The 22,880-nt window shown below is 35.0% G+C and overlaps 2 protein-coding genes across 11 annotated transcripts in view; one reads left to right on the top strand and one right to left on the bottom strand.

Annotated features, from left to right (window-relative positions):
• PCMT1 (protein-L-isoaspartate (D-aspartate) O-methyltransferase) overlaps positions 1 to 22,880 on the top strand; it is a 46,543-nt gene that overhangs the window by 16,758 nt on the left and 6,905 nt on the right. For 3 of the 5 annotated variants that reach the window (XR_009543879.1, XM_060168115.1, XM_060168114.1), the window contains exons 2-7: positions 1,950 to 2,054; positions 3,274 to 3,305; positions 12,688 to 12,792; positions 14,867 to 14,987; positions 17,188 to 17,273; positions 20,883 to 21,052. Coding sequence is in view for 4 of the 5 variants with exons in the window: in XM_060168115.1 (XP_060024098.1) it covers positions 1,950 to 2,054; positions 3,274 to 3,305; positions 12,688 to 12,792; positions 14,867 to 14,987; positions 17,188 to 17,273; positions 20,883 to 21,052 (619 nt within the window). In the remaining variant the exon portion in view is untranslated. Of the gene's footprint in view, positions 1 to 1,949; positions 2,055 to 3,273; positions 3,306 to 12,687; positions 12,793 to 14,866; positions 14,988 to 17,187; positions 17,274 to 20,882; positions 21,100 to 22,880 lie in introns of all 5 variants that reach the window. The other 2 variants (XM_060168117.1, XM_060168118.1) reach the window with 1 other exon arrangement.
• LRP11 (LDL receptor related protein 11) overlaps positions 8,073 to 22,880 on the bottom strand; it is a 69,468-nt gene continuing 54,660 nt past the window's right edge. For 3 of the 6 annotated variants that reach the window (XR_009543878.1, XM_060168109.1, XM_060168106.1), the window contains one exon: positions 18,274 to 19,031. Coding sequence is in view for 2 of the 6 variants with exons in the window: in XM_060168106.1 (XP_060024089.1) it covers positions 18,964 to 19,031 (68 nt within the window). In the remaining 4 variants the exon portion in view is untranslated. Of the gene's footprint in view, positions 9,584 to 12,988; positions 13,241 to 18,273; positions 19,032 to 22,880 lie in introns of those variants that run through there. The other 3 variants (XM_060168111.1, XM_060168113.1, XM_060168112.1) reach the window with 2 other exon arrangements.

Below are 22,880 nucleotides of genomic sequence, written 5' to 3'. Positions count from 1 at the left end.
ATTTATCCAAAGAAAACAAAAACACTGATTTGAAAAGATATATGCACCCCCATGTTCATTGCAGTATCATTTACCATAGCTAAGATATGGAAACAACCTAAATGTCCATCCATGGATGAATAGATATGGATGCTGTGATGTATATATACAATGGAGTATTATTCATCCATAAGAAAGAATGACATCTTGTCATTTGTAACATGGATGGACCTTGAGGCTATTATGTGAAAGGAAATAAGTTAGAGAAAGACAAATCCTGTATGATCTGATCTGACTTACATGTGGAATCTAAAAAAATAAAATACCAAGCTCATAGATACAGAGAACAGATTAGTGGCTGCTAGAGGCAGGTGGGGTGCAAAATGGGTGAAGGTGGTCAAAAGATACAAACTTCTAGTTGTAAAATAAATGTCATGGGGATGTACAGTATGGTGACTGTAGTTAATGATACTCTGTTGCATATGTGAAGGTTACTGAGAGAGTACATCTTAAAAATTCTCAGCACAAGAAAAAATATTCTGTAACTGTATGGTAATAGATGTTAACTTATTGTGGAGATCATTTTCTAACATATACAAATATTGAATCATTATGTTGTATATCTGAAACTAATATAATGTTGTGTGTCAATTATACCTCAATTAAAAAAAAAGAAATCTGAAAAAAAAAGTTGTTCATAGTGTAGCCAAATAAAGCAAAGCATGTTTTGATTAAAAAATTTATTTCTGGATTGTTAAAGTCAAGTTGATACATTTAATCTTACAGATTTTAGAGCTGTAAGGACAAGAACTATGCTATTTTGTTTATTATCACCCTAAGTATGTAGCACTGTGTCTGGTATGTATTAGACAGTAAACTTACTGAGTGAGTTAATAACGCCTTTATTGAATAATTACTGTGTGCATGGTTAATAAGGGTTATTGAAGTTTAACATTATATTTAATCTTAAAGAATTGATAGTTGGGGGAGCAAATATATACAGTCAGCCTTCTATACCCATGGATTCTATCTCCATGGATTCAACCCACTGTGTATTGAAAATATTTGAAGAAGAAAAAAGTTCCATAACATTTCAAAAAGCAAAATTTGAATTTGCCACATGTTTGGCAACTATTTACATAGCATTTACCTTGTATTAGGTGTTACAAGTAGTCTAACCATGATTTAAAGTATATGGGAGGAGATGCGTAGGTTATATGCAAAAACTATGCAATTTTATATAAGATGCTTGAGCATCCACAAATTTTGGTATCTGCTGGGGTTCTGGAACCAGCTCCCTATGGACACTGAGGGAAGAGCATATTGACCTTGCTTTCCTTCTTGAAAAATTTGTTTCTCTTGGGCTCTGTAACAGTATATCTGCTTGATTTTCATCTACCTCTGTGTCTGCTCCTTGTCATAATCTTTGAAGGCTCTACTTCCTTTGCATTTCTCCTAAATGTACACTTTTGTGTATTCTTACCTGGCCACTTTAGTTCACTGCCATTGGTTTAGTTGCCATCTATACAACTAGTAATTTATATCTCTGTTGTAGGTTTTTCTCCTGCGCCCCAGATCCATTTATCCAACTGACCGCTATATATCTCTATGCGTATGGTCAGTAGCTCCTAACTGAATAAATAACTTGTCCTTTTTTTCCTTAGCTCTGATCCTTGTCTAGGATTTTGCAAATCAGTATATGACATCAACATTTCAACCATTACCCCCCTCCCACCTCCAAATCTAGTCAGTCAGGTATACATTACCTACTAAATATAACTCAAATCCTTCTACTTTTCTTCATCCTTACTTTCATTATTAAAGACCGGGTTGTGATTACCTGAGCCATTGCAACAACTTTCAATTTTGCCCTCTTCCAATCTAGTCTCTACAGTGTAGCCAGAATAATTATTCTAAAATATCTCTGATTATGCCACTTCCAGCTTAAAATATTGCTTCATTCATTTCAGAAAATGGAATCATCAAGACAGATAAAGTATTTGAAGTAATGCTGGCCACAGACCGCTCTCACTATGCAAAGTGTAACCCTTATATGGATTCTCCACAATCAATAGGTAAGCTTTGGATTTCTGAAAACGTCACAAATTTTACTCATTTACTCTGTAATCTATGTAAGTAAAAATAGGCTGGGACCCAGATGTGTATCTAGTACCTTGCTAATTTGAGTTTTATGCCTTAGTAAGTTTCATAATCCCAAACTTACCCAGTTTAATAAAATGATGTAATATATGAAGTGTCTTTTCTATTTTTTAAACAATACATATAAGAATTCTATAAAAATATTCTTAAAACATACTTTAAATGAAAACTTACAGTTTAAGCTATGTGCTGAGTTTTCTTTAGGGTCTTCAGTGTTGACTAAGGTTGGTTTTGCATTAGCATCAATCTTAAAAATCAGTATTAAAGGGAATGGGTAACTAAGTTATTGCTGACTTCTCTGCTTCACTTGCCCTGAATTTTTTGGTTTGTGCTTGTTTTTAGAAAGTTCCATATTTAACTCCTTCTCCTGAAGCAGGTTTTGCTGAACTGCTGAGCCTTGGCAGTGGGCGCCTTTGAGGCTTAGAAGTGCCTCAGGATTTTGTGGGCCAGCTGCCGTGCTGCCTTCTTTTGAAGCACTCTAACAGTCAGCAGAGAAGATCCTGGGGAGCTTCTGAACCCCGAAGGCACCTGCTACCACCGCTCAGTGAAAATTGCTTCAGACGCAGAAGCAGGTAAATAAGTTTTGAGAAAGCAACACTGGAAGAAAAAACTAAAAGCTAAAAATGGAGAAAAGATTGTTTTAATTAACATTAGTTGATAGTGTAAAGAGTAAATTGAAGTAGCTTATTAGTCTCTTAAGCTACTCTGATTGCCAGTTCTAGTTTTTTTTAAGGTGCCAAAAATATGAAGCAATTTAATTTTGCAAGGGTGTTGCATACTCTGTGATATATGGAAGCTTATTTTCTTTTTATAAATCTAAAGAAAAAACATCATAAATTTATCAACTCAACTTAATGAAATTCTTCCTTAACTAACTATATGGGAGAAGAAATTTTTGGAAATAGTGGGACTGTTGCACTGAGCATGCTAGCCTTTGGCATGATTATATTTTCTAATTTTAACGGTGCATGACAGTACTGTAAAGTACAAAATAAAAGTTTTATTTCTTGAGACCATAAAAGTGAAAATAATTATTATGAAAAACAACTTACGGATGTTAGAAAAGGAATTACATGGAGTATTTCATGTGTTTTTACAGTTGAATGTATCAGTAGTTCTCTTCTTCTTTTGCAGGGTTCCAAGCAACAATCAGTGCTCCACACATGGTAAGTTAACTTTGGTCATTTGGGTACCAATGGATCACATTTTTCCTCTAAGAGTGCTTTCTTCAGTAAAAATGGTTTAAAGAACATTTTTAACTTTTAATTATATCAGTTTTGTCATCTATGAGTTATGTAAATTGGTAATTAATTAATAAGAATAATCTTATTCTTAATACAAGATGTGTAGAAGGAACTCTTTTTGGTAGAAACTCATTAAAGTTTTTGGTGGTTGTCATTAGTATCTAATCATGTAAAAATTGTATATAAAAGGTTATTTACTTAGAGGTGTGTTAATTAAGGGAGAGAATATTTTAAAAATATAATAGACATATTAAAGAAATCTCAAGTTGAATAATGTTTCATATTTTATTTGGATAATTCATTAGGGACTGGTCACGTATAGCAGTTATGAAGCTGTATAACTCTGAGAAGGACCTGTTTTAAGTTACTTAGCACTTTTAATCTGTTGCGAATTTTCTTGGGTTTTAAATGTCAGTTATTTGAATCAGTACTCTGTTGGTTTTTGGTGAAAAGAACAATAGCTTTTCTGATTCTCTGCAAGTATTTGGGGTTGGAGAAACTCTTATTTAAACTTAAAGCCTTCTTTATACCAAAATAAATTCTACACGTATATTCATAGTGAACTAATAATTTTACTAGAAGAAAAAAATAGGCAATGTATTTATAAATATTTAATAAAAATGACTTTTTAAATATAACAGAAGACCTAGAAGCCATTAAAAATCCTGATATATTCAATATTTTGAAACATTAAAATCTTGGATTTCTGTAGATGGAAAATATAAACAAAATCAAAAGACAAACTGAGAGAAATATTTGAAATACATATGACAGTATAGGGCAAATATCCATATATTTACATATATGGAATACATATATACACATGTGTATGTGTGTATTCTATATATTAAGAAGTAAAATACTACTAAGCCCAAAAGGAAGTGGGTAAAGTACAAGAACGTAGTTCATAGAAAAAGAAATACAAATGACATTGGCATTTAACCAAATGAAACGATGTCATCTTCACTTATATTTAATGAATTGCAAATTAGCACTACAATAAAGTACCATTTTTCTCCTGTCATCAGAAATCAAAAGTTTATTACTTTGTATTAGAAAAGGAAAACTGACAAATTATTTTTTTGGTTGGGAAAGTAAATTGGTAGTGTTTTTGGAAGGCAGTTTGGCAATAGCTAAAACATGTGAGATGAATATACCTTAGACTCTCCAGTTTTATTTCAAGATATTCCATAAAATATTTGCACAAGTACAAAATAACTGAGGATATTTATTAACACATTATTTATAATAACAAAAAAATAACAGTAATCACTAATAGTCTACTAATAGTGGATGGTTAATAAATTATAGTAGATCCATACAGTGAAATACTGTGAAGTGAAATGAATAAAGTTATGTAAATACGAATATGGCAAGATCTTCAAGAAACATCACAAAAGTAGAGTGCAGAAGAGTATTTAGAGTTTTTCTTTTAGTTATGGAGTAGGAATGGTTTTTGTACGCATTACCTATTCAAAGAAATTAATGATTAACAAAAAAATTGTAGTCTTAAGATCCCTGAATACGCTTTGAAGTGCTACTTAAAAAGAAAAATTTATATAGAAGTATTCGTTTAATAATAAAAGTTATTTTAGAGAATTGGTACTCAACATGTTTGGGAAATTGCCTGGAGGGGTATTTTTCAGATAAATGGGAAATACTGCATGAAATTTTTCTTTTCTCTGAAGTGTGGTGCTGAGTGTCCAGTTCACTACCAAATGAGACGTGGCACTAACTCCATGGCAAATGGTGCATTTTTAAAGAAAAATAATAGCTTTATTAAGATATAATTTATCCCTTTTTAGTATACAGTTCTGTGGTTTTTAGTCTGTTTAGAGTTGTACAAACATTACTACTATCTCAATTCAGAACATTTTCATCACCTCAGAAAGGACCCCTATACCTGTTTAGCAGTCAGTTCCCATCCCTGATTCTTCAGGTCCTGGCAACTGCTAACCTGCTTTTTGTTTCTATGTCATTCTGGACATTTCACATAAATGGAATAATACAATATGTGGCCTTTTATCACTGCTTTTTATATTCTGCACAATATTTTCAAGGTTTATCTATGTTGTAGCATGCTTCAGTATGTCATTTCTTTTTATTGCCAAATAATATTACCTTGTATGGATATACCACATTTTGTTTACTCATTCATCAGTTGATGGACATCTGGGTTCCTTCCACTTTCTAGCTACTGTGAATAATGCTACTATGAACATTAGTTTACAGGTTTTTGTGTGCAAATGTTTGCAGTTCTCTTGGGTATATACTTGGGAGTGGAATCTGCTGGGTCATATGGTAATTCTGTGTTTAACATTCTGAGGAACCGCCAAACTATTTTCCAAAGTGGTTGCACCATTGTACAACCCTGCCAGCAATGTATGAGGTTTCCAATTTCTCCACTTCCTTCTCAACACTTGTTATTGTATGTTTTATTTATTTTATCCATCCTGGTAGCTATGAAGGGATATCTCATTGTGGTTTTGATTTGCATTTCCCCAGTGATAATGATGTTGAGCATCTTTTCACGTGCTTATTGACCATTTCTGTATCTGCATTTAATGAACCTCAAAGTCACAGGTTTGGAAGCAACTACAACCCTGGAATATTTTCCAAAGTCTTACTTACAGAAAAACATGAAATGGCATCCTGGTAGCAGTGAACATATTTAGCATCCAGATATTGAACCCCAAATTCTATTTCTTGCTAAAAGAGACTAGAGCTTCATGGAAAAGTGACTAAATTCCAGAAAGTGAAGAAGTATTCAGAGGCTAATGGGGTAATGTCAGGAGGACATAGGAGTAGGTTTAAAGAGACTCCCAGAAGCCAAATTGGAGACAATTTGAGAATCAAAAAATGGTAGATAGTGAAGACAATGGACTATAGCACAGTGAATTCAGAAACAAAAATCTCTGAGTCCATAGGGATTTAAAAATAAAATAGCAAGATGGGGAAAAAAATGAAAAACAGAAGAATACCACTTATGTGTGGAAAGAATAATAGAATTTTAAAAATCAGTTCTTTGTAATTATCAGTGTAATAATTGAATTAGGCAAAGATCATCAATTAATCTAAAACCATTAAGAGGAAAGTTGTTGGGGAACAGAAATATCCATGTAGTCTCAGATTATTATTCAACATATTACTTGTTAATTACAAAGAGAAAAATATGCCTTGAAAATAGAGTGATCTAGTGGTTACCACATTTACTGAGTGGTTGAGCTTGGCAAGTCCAGTAGTGAGATGGTCCAATGTTATGTGCATCCTGATGTGATGCAGTAGGAGGTACCCTGCAAGCCCTGTGTGCTGTTCTTGCTCAAGTTCTTTGATCTAAATCTAACCGTGAGGAAATTGACACATCTAGAATGTTTGTGGTATTATGTAGGACAACTGGACAGGTCTTTTAAAAGGAGTCAGTGTTCTGATAGACAAAGGAAAGTGGTGGATGGAACAGAGTTGGGGGAGAATATTCTAGATTGGCACATGCAGTGCATGAACTTTGAATGGATTGGTGGGGGGAACAGCTGTAAAGGAGATTTGGGAGACAACTGAGGAAATTTGAGTGTGGTGTTTATGTTGGATGATACTAAATTAATGAGTTTCTTGAGTGTGGTAATGGTGATGTGGTTGCAAAGGAAGATGTCCTAGTTTGGTTTTTTTGGCAGATACATGCTGAAGTATTTAGGAGTGTAGTATTATGTCCACAGCATATTTTCAGGTGGTTTGGTAAAATAGTATGGCACAATATAAATAGTTGGTGACTATATGAGGAGAAAAGGATGTTCATTGTATTTTCTGTGGGTTTGAAATTTTTCATAATTATAAAAATGAACTTTAAAAAAAATTAATTTTTAGATTTAGAAATGAGCCTGGATTATCCAGAAGAATATTAGCTATAGTGATAAAAGCATGTAAAAAGCTAATAATTGTGATTGAAGGCCTTGACATTTTACATCTGAATGGGACTTTAATAATAACTTAGCATACCCCTCTTTAAAAAAACAAATCTTATGCAAATGTAGTACTGAAAAAAAATTCCTGAGTTTCTTTTGGAATTAAGTTGGGACAGTACTGCCTATAGATTAGGGATTGGCACCTTAAAGAAGTCCCTTCTAGTCCTTTCAGTTTTGGACTCAGGAAAGCCCAGGTGTTAAAGGAGTTATTTTGTTTCTTTGATTACTTGATACAAATATGATACTTGTTATTGTATTAATGGAAATTATTAAACTTTCAGGGGATACTGATCATTTTGAAAAATCCGATAAAAGCTTCTTCCTGAAAAAAGTTCACGAACTCTCTCTTAGAGACTCCATTCTTCGGGCTAAGCCTCTTGTCTAAGAACAATAGCTTTGACTAAATAAAATGTCCCCAGTAGTTTCCTCAGTAAAAGTTAATCCAATGTGTCTCATAGAAACCTCATTAACCAACACTTTCTTGTTCCACTGGTTGATGGTCATAATGATGATTCAGAGATAGTATTCCATTGTATCATTTTGAAGGATCAAAGAAAGATAAGGTTAGTCAGATATTTTTTAAATTTTTGAAACAATCTCAAACTTATGGGAAAGTTGCGAGTACACTGTCAAGAACCTTTCTTTACTCCTTTTGAGAGTAAGTTGCTGAAATGATGCCCCATCACTCTTGAATACTTCAGGGTGTAGTTTATTTCCTACAAAGGACATTCTGCTATGCAACCACAACATAACCATCAAAACCAGGACATGAACATTGACACATTACTACCATCTAATCTTCAAACTCGTTTTCAGTTTTTCCAGTTGTCCCTATGATGTCCTTGATAGCAGAAGGATCCAGTGCTGAATCACTGCTCTTTTAGTCTCCTTCGATCTGAACCAGATCCTCAGCCTTTCTTTGACTTTCATGGCCTTGACTCTTTTGAAGAAGTCAGGCCAGTTATTTTGTTGATGTCCTTCAGTTTGGGCTGTCTAGCGTTTCCTCATGATTCCATTCAGGTTATGCCTCTTTGGTGGGAAGATCACAGAAGTGATGCTGGGTTTTCATTACATGGTATCACAATACAATTTTGATTTGTCCCATTACTGATGTTGTTCACTTGATTAAGGTGGTGTCTGCCAGCCTTCTCCGCTGTAGAGTTACTGTTTTTGGCTCTTGTAATTAATAATTATTTTGTGAGGGGGTCCTTTGAGATTATGTGTCTTTTCCCTATTTATTTATTTATTTATATCAGTATGCATGGTTTCCTGTCTTTTCCCTTTCCATATTTAACTTCTAACAGTGAAAAACATGGTTCCTTTTTCCTTGATATATTTATTTATTTGATCAATCCGACTGTATATAGCCCATTTCCCGCTGCTGTCACTTTCTCCCCCCACCCTTCTCATACCACCCCGTCCTCCATCATTTATGTCTGACACCTGGCACTGGTCCACTGTGTTGTGCAGAAATCCTCCTTGTCTACCTTGGATTCTGACTCCTGTTTGGATCTGCTTCCCTATGTGAACACAGATGCCCTCCTCATCCTGCTTGGGCTCTGACACGTCTAACTGGACACTGCAGCTACTCTCTCTGCCACCTGGGTATGGGCAACTACCTTACTCAGCCCAACTTAATGGCTTTAGGATCGACTTGTTCAGAAAGGGAATGGATGGGACAGGATACCAGGAGAAAAGGGAAAGGAGGGTAGTAACTAGATTTTTTTGATTAACCAAGTCATTTTGTTCTCTAACCAAGCAAAAGAGGGAAGCCACTGATTATTTGACAGTTATATACAAGATTCCTAAGAGAGAGTTTTTCCAAAAATACACTAAATGGAAGTAAAATATCAATTAACTGTTAATTTTACCTTTACAAATGACTTCGAAGTACCTTAAAGAATAGCAGCATCAGGTCACTGAGCTGTAATGGTTGAATTTTCATTAATGTGAACATTATACCTTTTATTCGTAAATCCTTTAGAATTTATAAAGTACTTACATACTTCATCACTTTTGCTCACAGTGGTACTGCTATGGAGAAGGCAGAATAGGAACAACTTTTTTCTCTCCATTTTAATGATGTGGAAACTGAGGAACAATGAGCTAAAAATAAGTTCCAGAGTCAAGGGGTAATAAATGCAGAACCAGTAGAATCCAGTACTTTGAACACTTAATCCAGGATTCTTTTTCATAGTACTAGTGGTTTCCATTCATCAGGCAAGAAGCTCTTTGCAAAAGAATCTATATGAAAAATTGAAAATTTTAGTTATTTCTCTGTTACCCTTTTACCAAACACACCAACCACCGGTCTACATTTGTGTGTTACTCCTAAAGTGTTCTGTGGAACCTTTATGACTTTCTGGAACATGGTTTGAAAATCCTTGGATTATATGAGGCTACATCTATTAATGGCCGTCTCCCCTTTTTATGTTAATTGTGAGAAAAGATAGCCTTAACATCTTTTCTTTTTAACTTTTTAATATGGAAAATTTTCAGCACCACACGTGCAAATAGAATAATATAATGAACCCTCAAGTAGCCATCACCCAACTTCAGTAATTACCAAAAATTTGCTAATCTTGTCTTATATAATTGTTTCTCTTTTGCTGAAATATTTTAAAGCAATCCCAAACCTAATATTATTTTACCCCCAGATAATATATATCTGAAAGACTTAAAAGCACAACTACAATACCATATCATGACTAACAATGTTCCTTAGTATTATCTTATATTTAGTCCATGTTCAAACTTGGCCAGGTGTTTCAAAAAATTCTTTCACAGTTGATTTGTTTAAATCAGGATCCAAACAAGAGCCTTACATTGTACCTTTTTAGTCTTTTTTAGTCTTTTTAGTCTCTTTTAATTTTAACAGTCCCCCTTTTTAAAATGCCATTTATTAATTGACAAAATTTGTTCATTTATCCTATAGAATTTCCCATATTCTGAACTTGGTTAAATGTTTCCTAGCGGTGTTTAACTTGTTCCTTTTTTTTTCTTTTCAAGAAAACTCCTTAATGGTTCTTCTGTTCATCACATCAGGAGGTACATAAATGTCTGATTCTCCACTTTTAGTGATTGGAATAAACAGTATTTTCAAAAAATTTTTATTAAATTATAATATACACACAATAAAGTGCACACATCTTAAGTGTACAGCTTGATGAACGTTTACGTGTGTACATATATGTAACCACTACCCAGATCAAGATACAGAATATTTCCTGCACCCTAAAAGGCTCCCTCTGTCAGAAAGGCCTCTTTTCCTAGTCAACCTCTATCCTCAAGGTAACCAGTATTCTAGCTTTTATCACCTAAGTTAGTTTTCCACAATAGGGAGTTTCCATTCTATCCTCCATTTTGAATGTTACCTGTTTCTGATGATTAAAAAAATTTTTTTTTTAAATTTTGGCATAATTTCAGACTTAAAGAAATGTTCTAAGAATAGTACAAATGATTCCCATATACTTTTTACCCATACTCACCAAATGTTATCATTTTACTTCATTTGTTTTATCATTTGTTCTTTCTCTCTCCCCCACTTTCCCTATATATATATATATATATAGTTCCTTTTTTATGAACTCTTTAGGAGTAATTTGTAGGCAGAATACTTTTTACCTTTAAAAGTAGGACATTCACTTAAATAACCATAGTGCAGTTGTCCAAATCAGGAAATTAACATTGATTAAACACTTAGCCAATTTACAGACCTTATTTAGATTTCACCAGTTGTTCTAGTAATGTCCTTTATAGGAAAAGAAAGTTGCAGGTCAGGAGTTTCATTCAATTGCCTTGTCTTTTCAATCTGGAACAATCCCTCAGTCTTTTCTTTTATGGTCTTGAAAATGTTTATGAACGTTACAGGCCAGTTATTTTATAGAATGCCTCTCAATTTAGGTTTGTCTGATGTTTCTTCTTGATTAGATATGAGTTATGCGTATTTGCCTGGAAAATCCCAGAAGTGATGTATTTTAGCAGATGTCATGTGATGTCAGAGTGTCCCATTATTGGTGATGTTAACTCTAATCATCTGACTGAGGTCGTGTCAATCAGGTTTCTCCACCAAGAAACTTCTGAACTCCATTGTAAAGTTACTACTTTAACGTTTTGTAATTAATAAGTGTCTGGGGCAAACACTTTGAGAGTATGTAAATATCTTGTTACTCATCAAATGATAATACACTAGTTTTAGCATCCATTTGTGATTTTTGCCTCAATCAGTTATTACTGAAATGGTTGCCAAATGGCAGTTTTCTAAGTTCATCTTTTCATCTATATTTAAAAACAGTTGAGAACATTTTCTCCTTGTTCTCCATTTATGTATGTATAGAAGGATGTATTTACTTACTGTCACTATGGATTCATGGATATGTATTTTTGTCAACCAAGATCTGAGAGTGAATGTGCTTATTGCTACTGGATCTGATGATTTTTAATAATGAATATACCAGGCATTTAAGGGCAGCTGTTGAGATAACATTTATTAATTCTAACCTCATATTTTGGAAGAGCACTAAAATGTAAGTTTATAAAGAGGATGGAGTAGAGAAGCCTTTATTTCTTGGTTTGGTCCAAAGCATAACCAACATGATTTTATTTGATTTGTCATTTATATATACTGTAAACATAAAAATATATATCGTTTGGCCCCCTTAATTCCACTTGTAGGAATTTGTCCTGTAGATATACTTTATAAGATTATTAAAAAGGTTACTACATTATCTTACAGGTACACATTTTAAGATTATTTTATCTCGTTATAGAAGATTGAAGCTAACTTAAATATCTCTCATCAGGTATATTTATTACTAAAATACATTCATACAAAAATATACTCTTCAGCCTTAAGAAAGAGTGAACACACTGTTTAAATAGTGATAAGGAACCTCCTTCAAGATATAATAAATTTATAAATGCATATGTATTTGCTTATATATGCATAAAGTGAATATGTTTGGAAGAAATCACTAGAAACTGGTAACACTGGTTGCTTTTAGGGAGTGAGACTGTTTGGGGACAGGGGTGAGATGCAGACTTTTCACTGTAAATCTTTTTGTAGCTTTTGACTTTGAATTAATTAAATTTTAAAAATTTGCACACTGGAGATCTAAAATTACTGAACACTTTATCTAAAACACAAGAATTTTAATCAAACAAGAATTTTCTTATACGTAATTCCTGTGTAGATATAAGTATATAATATGTTATGTTTTCATTGTTTTGGTAGATGACAATAGTAGAAAACTTGGTGACAAGTTAGCAACTTTATTTGTATGCCATGGTGTATATACTTTATAGAGTCTTGAAAAAAAATGAATACTTGCTTTGTTTTCTTTTGGCAGCATGCATATGCACTAGAACTTCTATTTGATCAATTGCATGAAGGAGCTAAAGCTCTTGATGTAGGATCTGGAAGTGGAATCCTTACTGCATGTTTTGCACGTATGGTAAGAGCTTTATTTACCATTCTGGCCCCAACAGAAGCATATTATATGATTTGGCTGTGTATTTTTTTCTCTAGCAGTTTTTGAGGGTTTTCTATATATGCATAAAGTGAATATGTTTGGAAGAAATGTTCCTTTTTAAATTCTATTAAGATAGCAGTTAGAATATGTATCACCTAGGATTTCTTTTTGTTGTTGTTGAAGTGACAGAACATTCAGTCAAAGCGGCAGAACTTGAAGGGAATTTAATGGAAGAGTCTAGAGGTATATCTGACTTCTTGTATGGCTGGATTCAGAAGAAGATCAAATGTTGTTATGGACAATGGGTTTCTCTCTGGTTCTTGGTTTGACTTTGCTTTCCTCCACATGTTGGCTTCGTTTTCCGATATGCTCTTCTCTGTGATCACAAAGCAACCAGTAGCTCCCAAACTTCAATCTTCCAAGTACTCTCCTGGCAGAACAGAATACAGCCTGATTTCCAAACACTCCTACAGGTTTATTGGAATTGAAGGAGAGCTTTTTTTACATTAAGAAAAATGCTCTTATAAAAATGCGTTGTGGGCTTCCCTGGTGGCGCAGTGGTTGAGAGTCCGCCTGCCGATGCAGGGGACACGGGTTCGTGCCCCAGTCCGGGAAGATTCCACATGCCGAGGAGCGGCTGGGCCCGTGAGCCATGGCCGCTGAGCCTGCGCGTCCGGAGCCTGTGCTCCGCAATGGGAGAGGCCACAACAGTGAGAGGCCCGCGTGCCGCAAAAAAAAAAAAAAAAAAAAAAAACGTTGTTTGTTATACTTCAGATTTTTATCATCAGAGGCTTATCTGGTAAATGACTATCCACAGTATAAGTCTGGAGGCCCACTCAGGCACCTTGAAGTAAAGGTTTATCTGTGTTCAGATAATCAAATCAGGTTGATTATGAAAAATCTTGTACCTGTAGGCCAGCTTGGAAGGGTATGGTTTAGTTAAGTTAGGATTTATGGATCCTTTAGGACTAGAATCCGTTTAATTTGCTGAGCATATATAATTGGCAGACTACTGGAATGTAAGCTCCAGAGAGGTGGGAATTTTGTCTGATTTTTTTTCATTGATGTATCCTAGGCATCCAGAGCAGTGCCAGGCACACAATAAGGATTCAGATACTTGTTTTCAGTTGTTTGACTTGTTTTGTACAAGTTAAACCCTCACTAATGGGATGTAACTAAATACTAGAAATGGTATTTAATTAATGACTTCTTCTCTATACTTGACATGTTTATGGTTTCAGAGGCTTAATCATTTTTTAAAATATCATTAGATTTCTGAGTTATCTTTTTGGAACTGATACTAATCAGTGTTTTTCACACATTTACCATGTGTTAGTCTGTGTTCTCAGTGCTTTTCCTGTATTCTCTTATTTACTCCTCACATGATTTATGAGGTGTGTACCCCCTTCCTCCTCATTTTTCAGTTGAGGAACCTGATTGATGGAATAACTTTTCAAGGTTATAGAGTTGTAAGTAAGTGGTGAAACCTAGATGTGAACACAGGCGGTCTGACTTCAGAGTCTTTATTGTGTTAAATTTATTTTACAATTAATATTTATACTTGGGGCCTTATGTATTTTTATATTTCCCACATGTGGCAGTAGAATCAGGTATAGAAATCCCTATACAAAAATTTTTTTATGTAACATTTTAATATTTAAAGTCACACTTTTAAATAGAATTTAAATAAAAAATGGTTGCACTAATAAGTACAATTTAATATTGGCAGATGAGTCCCACTTCAAGATCCTGGATTTAAAAACTAGAAATTGAAGAAAGCTATCCTTTTTCTTAGTATTACAAGTTTTTGTAATTTATTCTAGCTTCTTAATTACTGAAGTATCATTATTCATTTAAGGGTTATAGTTGAGAAAGTTGTATTTGCCAAATAATTTATAATAAACTGAGTGTTTAACAATCTAATTGGAGGCTTAAGCTGTTTATTTGTCCTGATTTCTCATTGCAGAATATGACTTTGGATAAAGAAATACTTTAATGACGCTTTAGAAAAATAAACTTAGACCAGTGAACTATTGAATTATTCTTTCACTTCCAGGTTGGGCCTAGTGGAAAAGTCATAGGAATTGACCACATTAAAGAGCTAGTAGACGACTCAGTAAATAATGTCAGAAAGGATGATCCAATGCTTTTGTCTTCAGGGAGAGTGCAACTGGTTGGTAAGTATCAGAAAACGTTAAAAATTTCCTCTCTGGAGAATTTTTATTTTCAGAAAAATCCCATGCAAGCTAAATAATACTCAGAGCTAGTTATTGCATTTTTTTAAATTCACTTTTTTTTTTTTTTTTTTTGCGGTACGCGGGCCTCTCACTGTTGTGGCCTCTCCCATAGCGGAGCACAGGCTCCGGACGCGCAGGCTCAGCGGCCATGGCTCACGGGCCCAGCCGCTCCGCGGCACGTGGGATCCTCGCGGACCGGGGCACAAACCCGTGTCCCCTGCATCGGCAGGCGGACTCTCAACCACTGCGCCACCAGGGAAGCCCCTTTACATTCACTTTTAAGTACTAAGCAAGAAAAAGCAATTACTCTAAAATGTTACACTGGTTCTACCTTGACCATGGGTGATATGACTTAACTATTTCAGAAAATGCCATGTTGAGTTCTTTCTTCATTGCTTTTTAAGAAGTAGTATCAAAGTAACAGTTGTCGAATATAAAAAATTTAAACAGTGCAGAGATGTGTAAGATAAAAAAGAAAGCCCCTCTTTTTCCTCCTGAAGTTTTTTAGACATATAAATGTACATATGAATAAACTGCACACACACATGGTTTTTAAATTGACTCATCCTCTACATATTGTCCTTTAGGTTGCTTTTTTCCATTCAGCAGTATGCATGGACACATTTCCATGTGAGTACATTTTATATTGTGAAAAATAACAGACATCAAAATATGCATAAAACATAAATGTGAAGCTTAACAAACACCTGTTTAATCACCACACTGATCAAGAAATGGAACATTGTTGGGGCTTCCCTGGTGGCGCAGTGGTTGGGAGTCCGCCTGCCGATGCGGGGGATGTGGGTTCGTGCCCCGGTCCGGGAAGATCCCACATGCCGCGGAGCGGCTGGGCCCGTGAGCCGTGAGCCGTGGCCGCTGGGCCTGCGCATACGGAGCCTGTGCTCCGCAGCGGGAGGGGCTGCAGCGGTGGGAGGCGCGCGTACCGCAAACAAAACAAAACAAAACAAAGAAATGGAACATTATTAGTACCTGGAAAGTTCTCTGCTTGCTTTTTCCTCATCATGACTACCTCCCTTTTCCCTAGTGGTATTATTACCTTTATGCATTTACTACCTAATTGCATTTCCATAAATGATGTTTAATTTAATCTTGAACTTCAGCTAAATGGAACCATACAGTATATATTCTATGATGAATGACTTCTTTTATTCATTATTGTGTCTGTAAGATTCATCCTTCTTTTTGCATATAGTTCATTTTTATTGCTGTATAGCATTCTATTGTAGGAACATTACCAGAATTTGTTTATTAATGCTACTGTAGATGGATATTTTGGGCTGTTTCTGATTTGGAGATATATTCACAATGTACGTAAGTCCAGGTGCTTATATACACTCATCATACATGCACTCATTTCTTTAGGCGTGTTGTTACAGTTCATAGGGTGACCAAAGATACTGCAAAAACTGTTTTTTGAAGTGACTGAAACAACTTACATTCCCAACAGTAATGTATCAGGGTTCCTATTGCTTCACATCTCTACCAGTACTTGGTATTATTAGATTTTTCTTTTTGCCCACTTAATGTATGGCAGTATCTCTGTGATTTTAATTTTGTATTTTCCTATTAATCAGTGAGGTTGAACACTATTTCATATGTTTGGCCATTTGGATTTCCTCTTTTGTGAAATGCCTATTCAGATATTGAGTTACTTATATTTTTCTTTGATTTGTAGGACTTCTATAGACTAGCCCTGTGTCTAGTTGTACATATTATCAATCTCTTCTCCCACTCTGTGAATTGCCTTTTCACTCTCATACTGTACTTTTTTGATAAATAGAAATTCTTAATTTTAATGTAGTCAGACTTACCAATTTTTTTCTAGTGCTTTTTGTATCCTGTTTAAGGCACTCTGAAATCATGAAGATGTGTCCTTATATTAGTTCTCAGAAGCACTATCATTTTAACTTTTCACATTTAGACCTTTGATCTTTGTCACGTTCATTTTTGTGTATGTGTGAGGTAGGGGTCCAAGAATCTAATTTTTCTTTGAATATCCAGTTGTCACAGCATCTTTTATCTAAACATCTATCCTTTCCCTGCTTTAAATCTCCTATAATTCTTCACACTGGGTAGTTCTATCTGAACAGATTTTTAAAGCTTTTTTTTTTTCTTTCAGTGGGGGATGGAAGAATGGGATATGCTGAAGAAGCCCCTTATGATGCTATTCATGTAGGAGCTGCAGCCCCAGTTGTGCCCCAGGCAGTGAGTTGGTTTTCTTCTGTGTTTGTTGCTTTATTCAAATAAAGCTCTTAAAAATTTATAGGAAATGACTTCTATTGATGTTCAAAATATCATCTATGTTACGTTGTGCTTTTTCTTTTTGGTTGATAATTATGCTCAACTTTTTAAAAATAGAAACGCTGTGCATTTTAGTTGCAGTTAGTAGGCAGTTTTTTCATATGCAGACAGTTGTATAAATAACATGAAAATTGCTAAGCCCCAGCTCATGGCTGTCTTATTTAAAGCACTATTTGATTCGGCTAAGAACTAGTACACCAATAGAACTGGGACAGTCCCTCTGGAGTTGATGATCTGATAATCACTTGGTGTATTGTTAACTACCAGAATGTGCAAGACTGTGTTAGGTGCATGGGTAAGACCAGGAAGTATTTGTCATACATTTATCCTCACAAACCTTATGTTCTAGAAGAGCTGTGTCATACATGTATCAGCATATGATAGATACTGAAGGGAAAACAAAATATGTACTGTAGGAGTTCAAGGGAGGGAGAGTATGATGCATAGAATAGTCAAGGAGACTTCTTATAGGAATAGAATTTGAACTGAATCTTAAAGAATAGTAGGATTTGCATAGTTGCAGTGAGAGGGAAGGATATTCCAGTAGTATATGTTACATAGTCAAGGAAATATTTAAGTACAAAATTGAGTTTTCGTTTTAGTAAGCCTCTGATAAACTTACGTCAGCCCGAATACTCCTTGGCTTAGGTTTCTATTACCTGTGATTTTTTCATGGTTCTTGATTAGATGGCAAGGGGCTAAAAGTGACACTGTCTCTTCTGCCCAGTCTCATCTACTCCCCAACCTGCAAGTGGTTTTTTTTGTGTGTTTAGACAGTTATGAGAAGCTGAAAGTTAGGGGATTTGTTCTGGTCACTGACTTTTTATTCACTGGCTGAATGACCTTAGGAAAATCAGCTATTTTCTCTGGCCCTGTTATCTGTTTGAAAAAAAGACCAAACCAGTGGTTTTAACATATTTTAATTGAAGTATTAGCATGATGTAGAAAGGTGTACAAGTCATAAATGAATAACGGGGCTGCTACTTGGAAGTCTTTATGAGGAACAGTTAGCCCTAAGCCCTAAGAAAATTTCTGAGAACTGAAAGACATAATTCTATAGTTTGAAAAGATCTTTTGAGTGCCTAGTACCATGAATTTAAAAAAAAAAAAAAGAGCCACAATATCACCATGAAATTTCAGAATGTTACAGATAAAGAGAATATTCCAGAAGTTTCCAGAAAAGCAAAATAGATAATCCGTTGAAGGGTCAGTAATCAGAAAGGCATCAGACTATAGAAAACCAACATCAGAATGAACAAGTCAGAGGCAAACCATCACAATTCTGAATTGAAAATGATTTCCAATCTTGAATTCTATACCCACACACGTCACTAAATACATAGAATAAAGATAATTTTAGATTTGCCGATCTCAATCTCTGTCTTTAAAAATATTCCACATACTGTTTCACAGAATACTTCTGGAGGAATTGCTTTAATTATATCATCAAAAAATGAGGGAGTAGAGAGAGAGTAGGAAAAACTGAAAAGAAGCAGCCATGGTATCTAGGAAGGTAGGAAATTTTGTTCAAGAGAGAGGTGGTAAGAGTTCCTAGGATTCCAGGATTATTGCAAAGGAAGTCCCAGTATGAACGCTATGCAGCAGGCCTGGAGAATAACCAGTCCAGATTTAGAGCAGAGGAGGAAGGTACTAGAAGCGAGCCTACCAAAAAAGAAAGAAGAGCAGTTAAAAAAAAATTTAAAAAAAGGAAGGCACTAATTAGATAGATTTGACTGCGTGAAAATTTCATTAAGAAGCTGGGAGGGTACCAAGATTTAGAAACAGTTACAAAGAAAATTAAGGGAATGAAAAAAGAAAAACCTTCAGTTTTTAACTGTAGGGAAAACAGCTATTATATAAGAAAGGAAACAGTCATTGGGTACCTCTTGGCTCAGCTGCAAATTACATTTACACAGTCATAACTGAAAATGGTTTTAATAAAAAATTATGATATTGGTTGGATTGGGGGAAAGGAGAAGAATACAGTTGGCCCTCTGTATCTGAGGGTTCCACATTCAAGGATTCAACCAATCATGGATTGAAAATACTCAGAAAAAAAAATTCCACAAAGTTCCAAAAAGCAAAACTTGAATTTGTCACACCTGGTAACTATGTACATGGTATTCACATTGTATTAGGTATAATAAGTAATCTAGAGATGATTTAAAGTATATGGGATATATAGGTTATATGCAAATATACCATTTTATATAAGGAACTTGAGTATCTGCGGATTTGGGTATCAGAGGTAAGGTCCTGGAACCAATCCCCCTTGGATACCGAGGGACAGCTGTTTATGTATGAGAGCTTAGTCCTCATCTAGCACATAATTTGAAATAAAAGAGGAAATATTATACAGCATGGTAACTATAGTCACTAGTACTATACCATATAATTGAAAGTTGCTAAGAGAGTAAACCTTAAAAGTTCTCATCACAAGAAAAAAGAACTGTAACTATGTGTGGTAATGGATGTTAATTAAACTTACTGTGGTGATCATTTCACATTATATACATATATCAAATCTTTATATTGTACACCTAAAACTAATACACTATTTATATGCCAATTATATTTCAGTTAAAAAAAAAAGACATGCTTTAGAAGTAAGCACTACAAAAGAAGACAGCTGAAAGGATTTAAAATGAGTGGATTTAGGGAGCAAGACTGGAGTAGTGGGAAGAAGCCTGCTATTTTTTCATTAAAAACCTTGACATTTAGAAAATTAAAAGGGAAAAAATAAGGTAGACTTGCTGACAACAAAAATTTTATTTAAGGACACCCTTCCTTGGGATAATACTATCCAAAGTAAGGTTTCTTCCTTACTGTTTTTGATCAGTGGTCATCTGTCAGGCTACATTCAAATTGTGACATACGACTTAAAAATTTTCTGACCAGAGGGGCTTTCACTGAGTAGTTTTGGTTCTTCATTGACAGGGTGTCCTCGTTCTAATGCTGCAGAGACTCCAGCCCTACCTTCCTTCGTCATGTCATGGTGCCAGTAATCCTAAATTCAGTCATAAAACCAAGGTTCCCTTATTTTTGGTTCAGTGATGCCTTAAATTCTTAGATAGGATAGGGATTCCTTGCTGATTTTCTACACTTCCCCTCCTCCCCTGCAAACTATAAAGATTCAAAATAGGCATACAGGAATTGAAATTTCCTGTTCTGCCTTTGGCCTTCCCAAGAGGATAGTCCTACATTATGTGGTTCAACTCAAACATTTTGAGCATTGCAGTTGTACCAGGTACTGTGTTAGATGCTAAGGGCACAAAGATGAATAAGACACAGTCCCTGTCGTCAGAACATTTGTACTGTAGTAGGGAAGGTCGGTAGGTAAATGAGTGAGTGGGTAATTGAGTAACAAGTTTAACAGTGGAAGTATGTATGTACTAAATAAAGTACATTTCTGCTTTCTGCCCATGGACACTGAAAGTTGTGTATAGTGATGTAAAATGACTGTTAACATAAAATCTATAGCTTGGTGTACATGTGCTCTTCTTTTTCTTTTAGCTAATAGACCAGTTAAAGCCTGGTGGAAGATTGATATTGCCAGTTGGTCCTGCAGGTGGAAACCAGATGCTGGAGCAGTATGACAAGCTCCAGGATGGCAGTGTCAAAATGAAGCCTCTGATGGGAGTGATATACGTGCCTTTAACAGATAAAGAAAAGCAGTGGTCCAGGTGGAAGTGATTTTATCTTCTGCTCTTTCTTCTTCCACACATGCAAGGTGAAAGGGTGTGGATTTTAAGAGATTAGACTACAAGAGCTGCTTTTTCGGTTGTCACCTTTGTGCTGCTCCATTTTAACATCAGAAATTCACTACATTAAAAATGTAGAAAAGTTTTGCATGGTCTGTCCTTTTGATTTAACTCATCTTTGGGAAAGGGGGGTGAGACTTGGTTGGCACAAAGGTGTTTTTCTTTTTAAAGAGGCTTTCAGCCACACTTTCTAAGATTATTTTAGTATCAGCCACTCTGTTTCTATATTTGCAACTCATTTTTATAGCTGTTGTACGGTCATGGAAACAAAGGCTGTCATCTGAAGAGAAGGGGTCATCATTTCCTGCCCCAGCTCATCTCTATTATACCATTGTTGTAAAGAGAAAGAAGGGAAAAGATACTCTTGTCCCAGTTTTCGAAGGTGTCAGAATCCCAGAGAGGACATTCTCCCTCTCAGCTTGATTTCTTTCTTTCAATCAGGTTCATAGACGTCTGACAACCTGTGCCTGTTTTACATTCCACTCTTATTTCAGAACCACTATAAGGAAGAAACCCACCATTTTATAGAACAGGCTGGCCAATTTTTAAGCTACTCTAAGTTCCCGGGGAGGGGAGGGGATTCTGTAAGTGAGTGCCCAGGTCTCACACACCTTCCCAAAGGGCCAACAGCATGTAGCATAATCTTCAGTACAGCATGGCTCATCTTAACACCCACTTTTGTTTCTGTGTCTCAGCATAATCTGGATATTTCGTTTGAAGCCAAGATTTCTTTTTCCTCTCTTCCTTCTTTCCCTTCCCACTCTCTCCAGTGGGAGGGAGTGAGATCAGTAAGTAAGAGTGACATTAGCCAAGTCTACTTGAAATTAAATGCCAGAATAAGAAAGGCCTTACTGCTTCCTTGTTTTAGAATCTACTTTTATTTGACAGAGGTGCTTATTTTAAGATGATTTCTTAATAAGTAAACTGGTGATTATAGGTTTAATAGACCTCTCAGTTTTGTTTTCTGGAAAGAGGAAAGGCACCTTTTGAATGAATGGTAATGGCAAAAATGGTAATGAATCTAACTCAGTTTGTTCAAAAATGAGTTTTACTTTTGACTAATTTTGATTGGCCATTGCTGGGATACCTTACTAGGAATTGCATTTTAATTCTTCACCTAATGTAGTTATAGCTGTTTTCTTTGAATTCTAACTGGAGCACAGCCACTTCTTTAAAAAAAGTTTTAAAAAGCTATCAGTCTTGTCAGTTAGAATCAGATATAGTTACGAAGTTCCTTTTGCTTCTAGTCTGGTTACATAACTACATAATTGTATGATTGCTGTATAAAAGGGGCAGACATATCATTGAAATTACTGAAATTTGGTATCAAGTAAGAGTTCAGATTTTCATTAATAAGTTTAAAATTTCTCCTTTTATACACATTATTAGTACCATAATTTAATGATGAAGGAATTATAAAAAGGATTTTAGTTTTTATAACCAGAGGCGGACTCAGCTTGAAGCTAATGAAACTTAAGCTTCAGGGCCCTCACTTGCTTTGGGTCCTTCATGGCCTTATACCAAATTTTATATGCACAGTCTTATTTTTAGCCTACCTTTTTGTTTTCCTTCATAAAGAGGTTCCCCCCTTACCCAATTATATAAGCTTCAGGCTTCCACACACCTGTATTTTACGCTTGATAAGACTAAACTCTTTGTATTAAATTTAGAATAATTTTTAAATCTATGGACAATTGTTCAATCATTTACCAAATATTTAAATATATATATACACTTGGTTTTCTTTTGG

This window comes from Lagenorhynchus albirostris, chromosome 12 (assembly GCF_949774975.1).
Source record: "Lagenorhynchus albirostris chromosome 12, mLagAlb1.1, whole genome shotgun sequence".
NCBI lineage: Eukaryota > Metazoa > Chordata > Mammalia > Artiodactyla > Delphinidae > Lagenorhynchus > Lagenorhynchus albirostris.
This window is presented reverse-complemented; position numbering and strand designations above follow the sequence as displayed.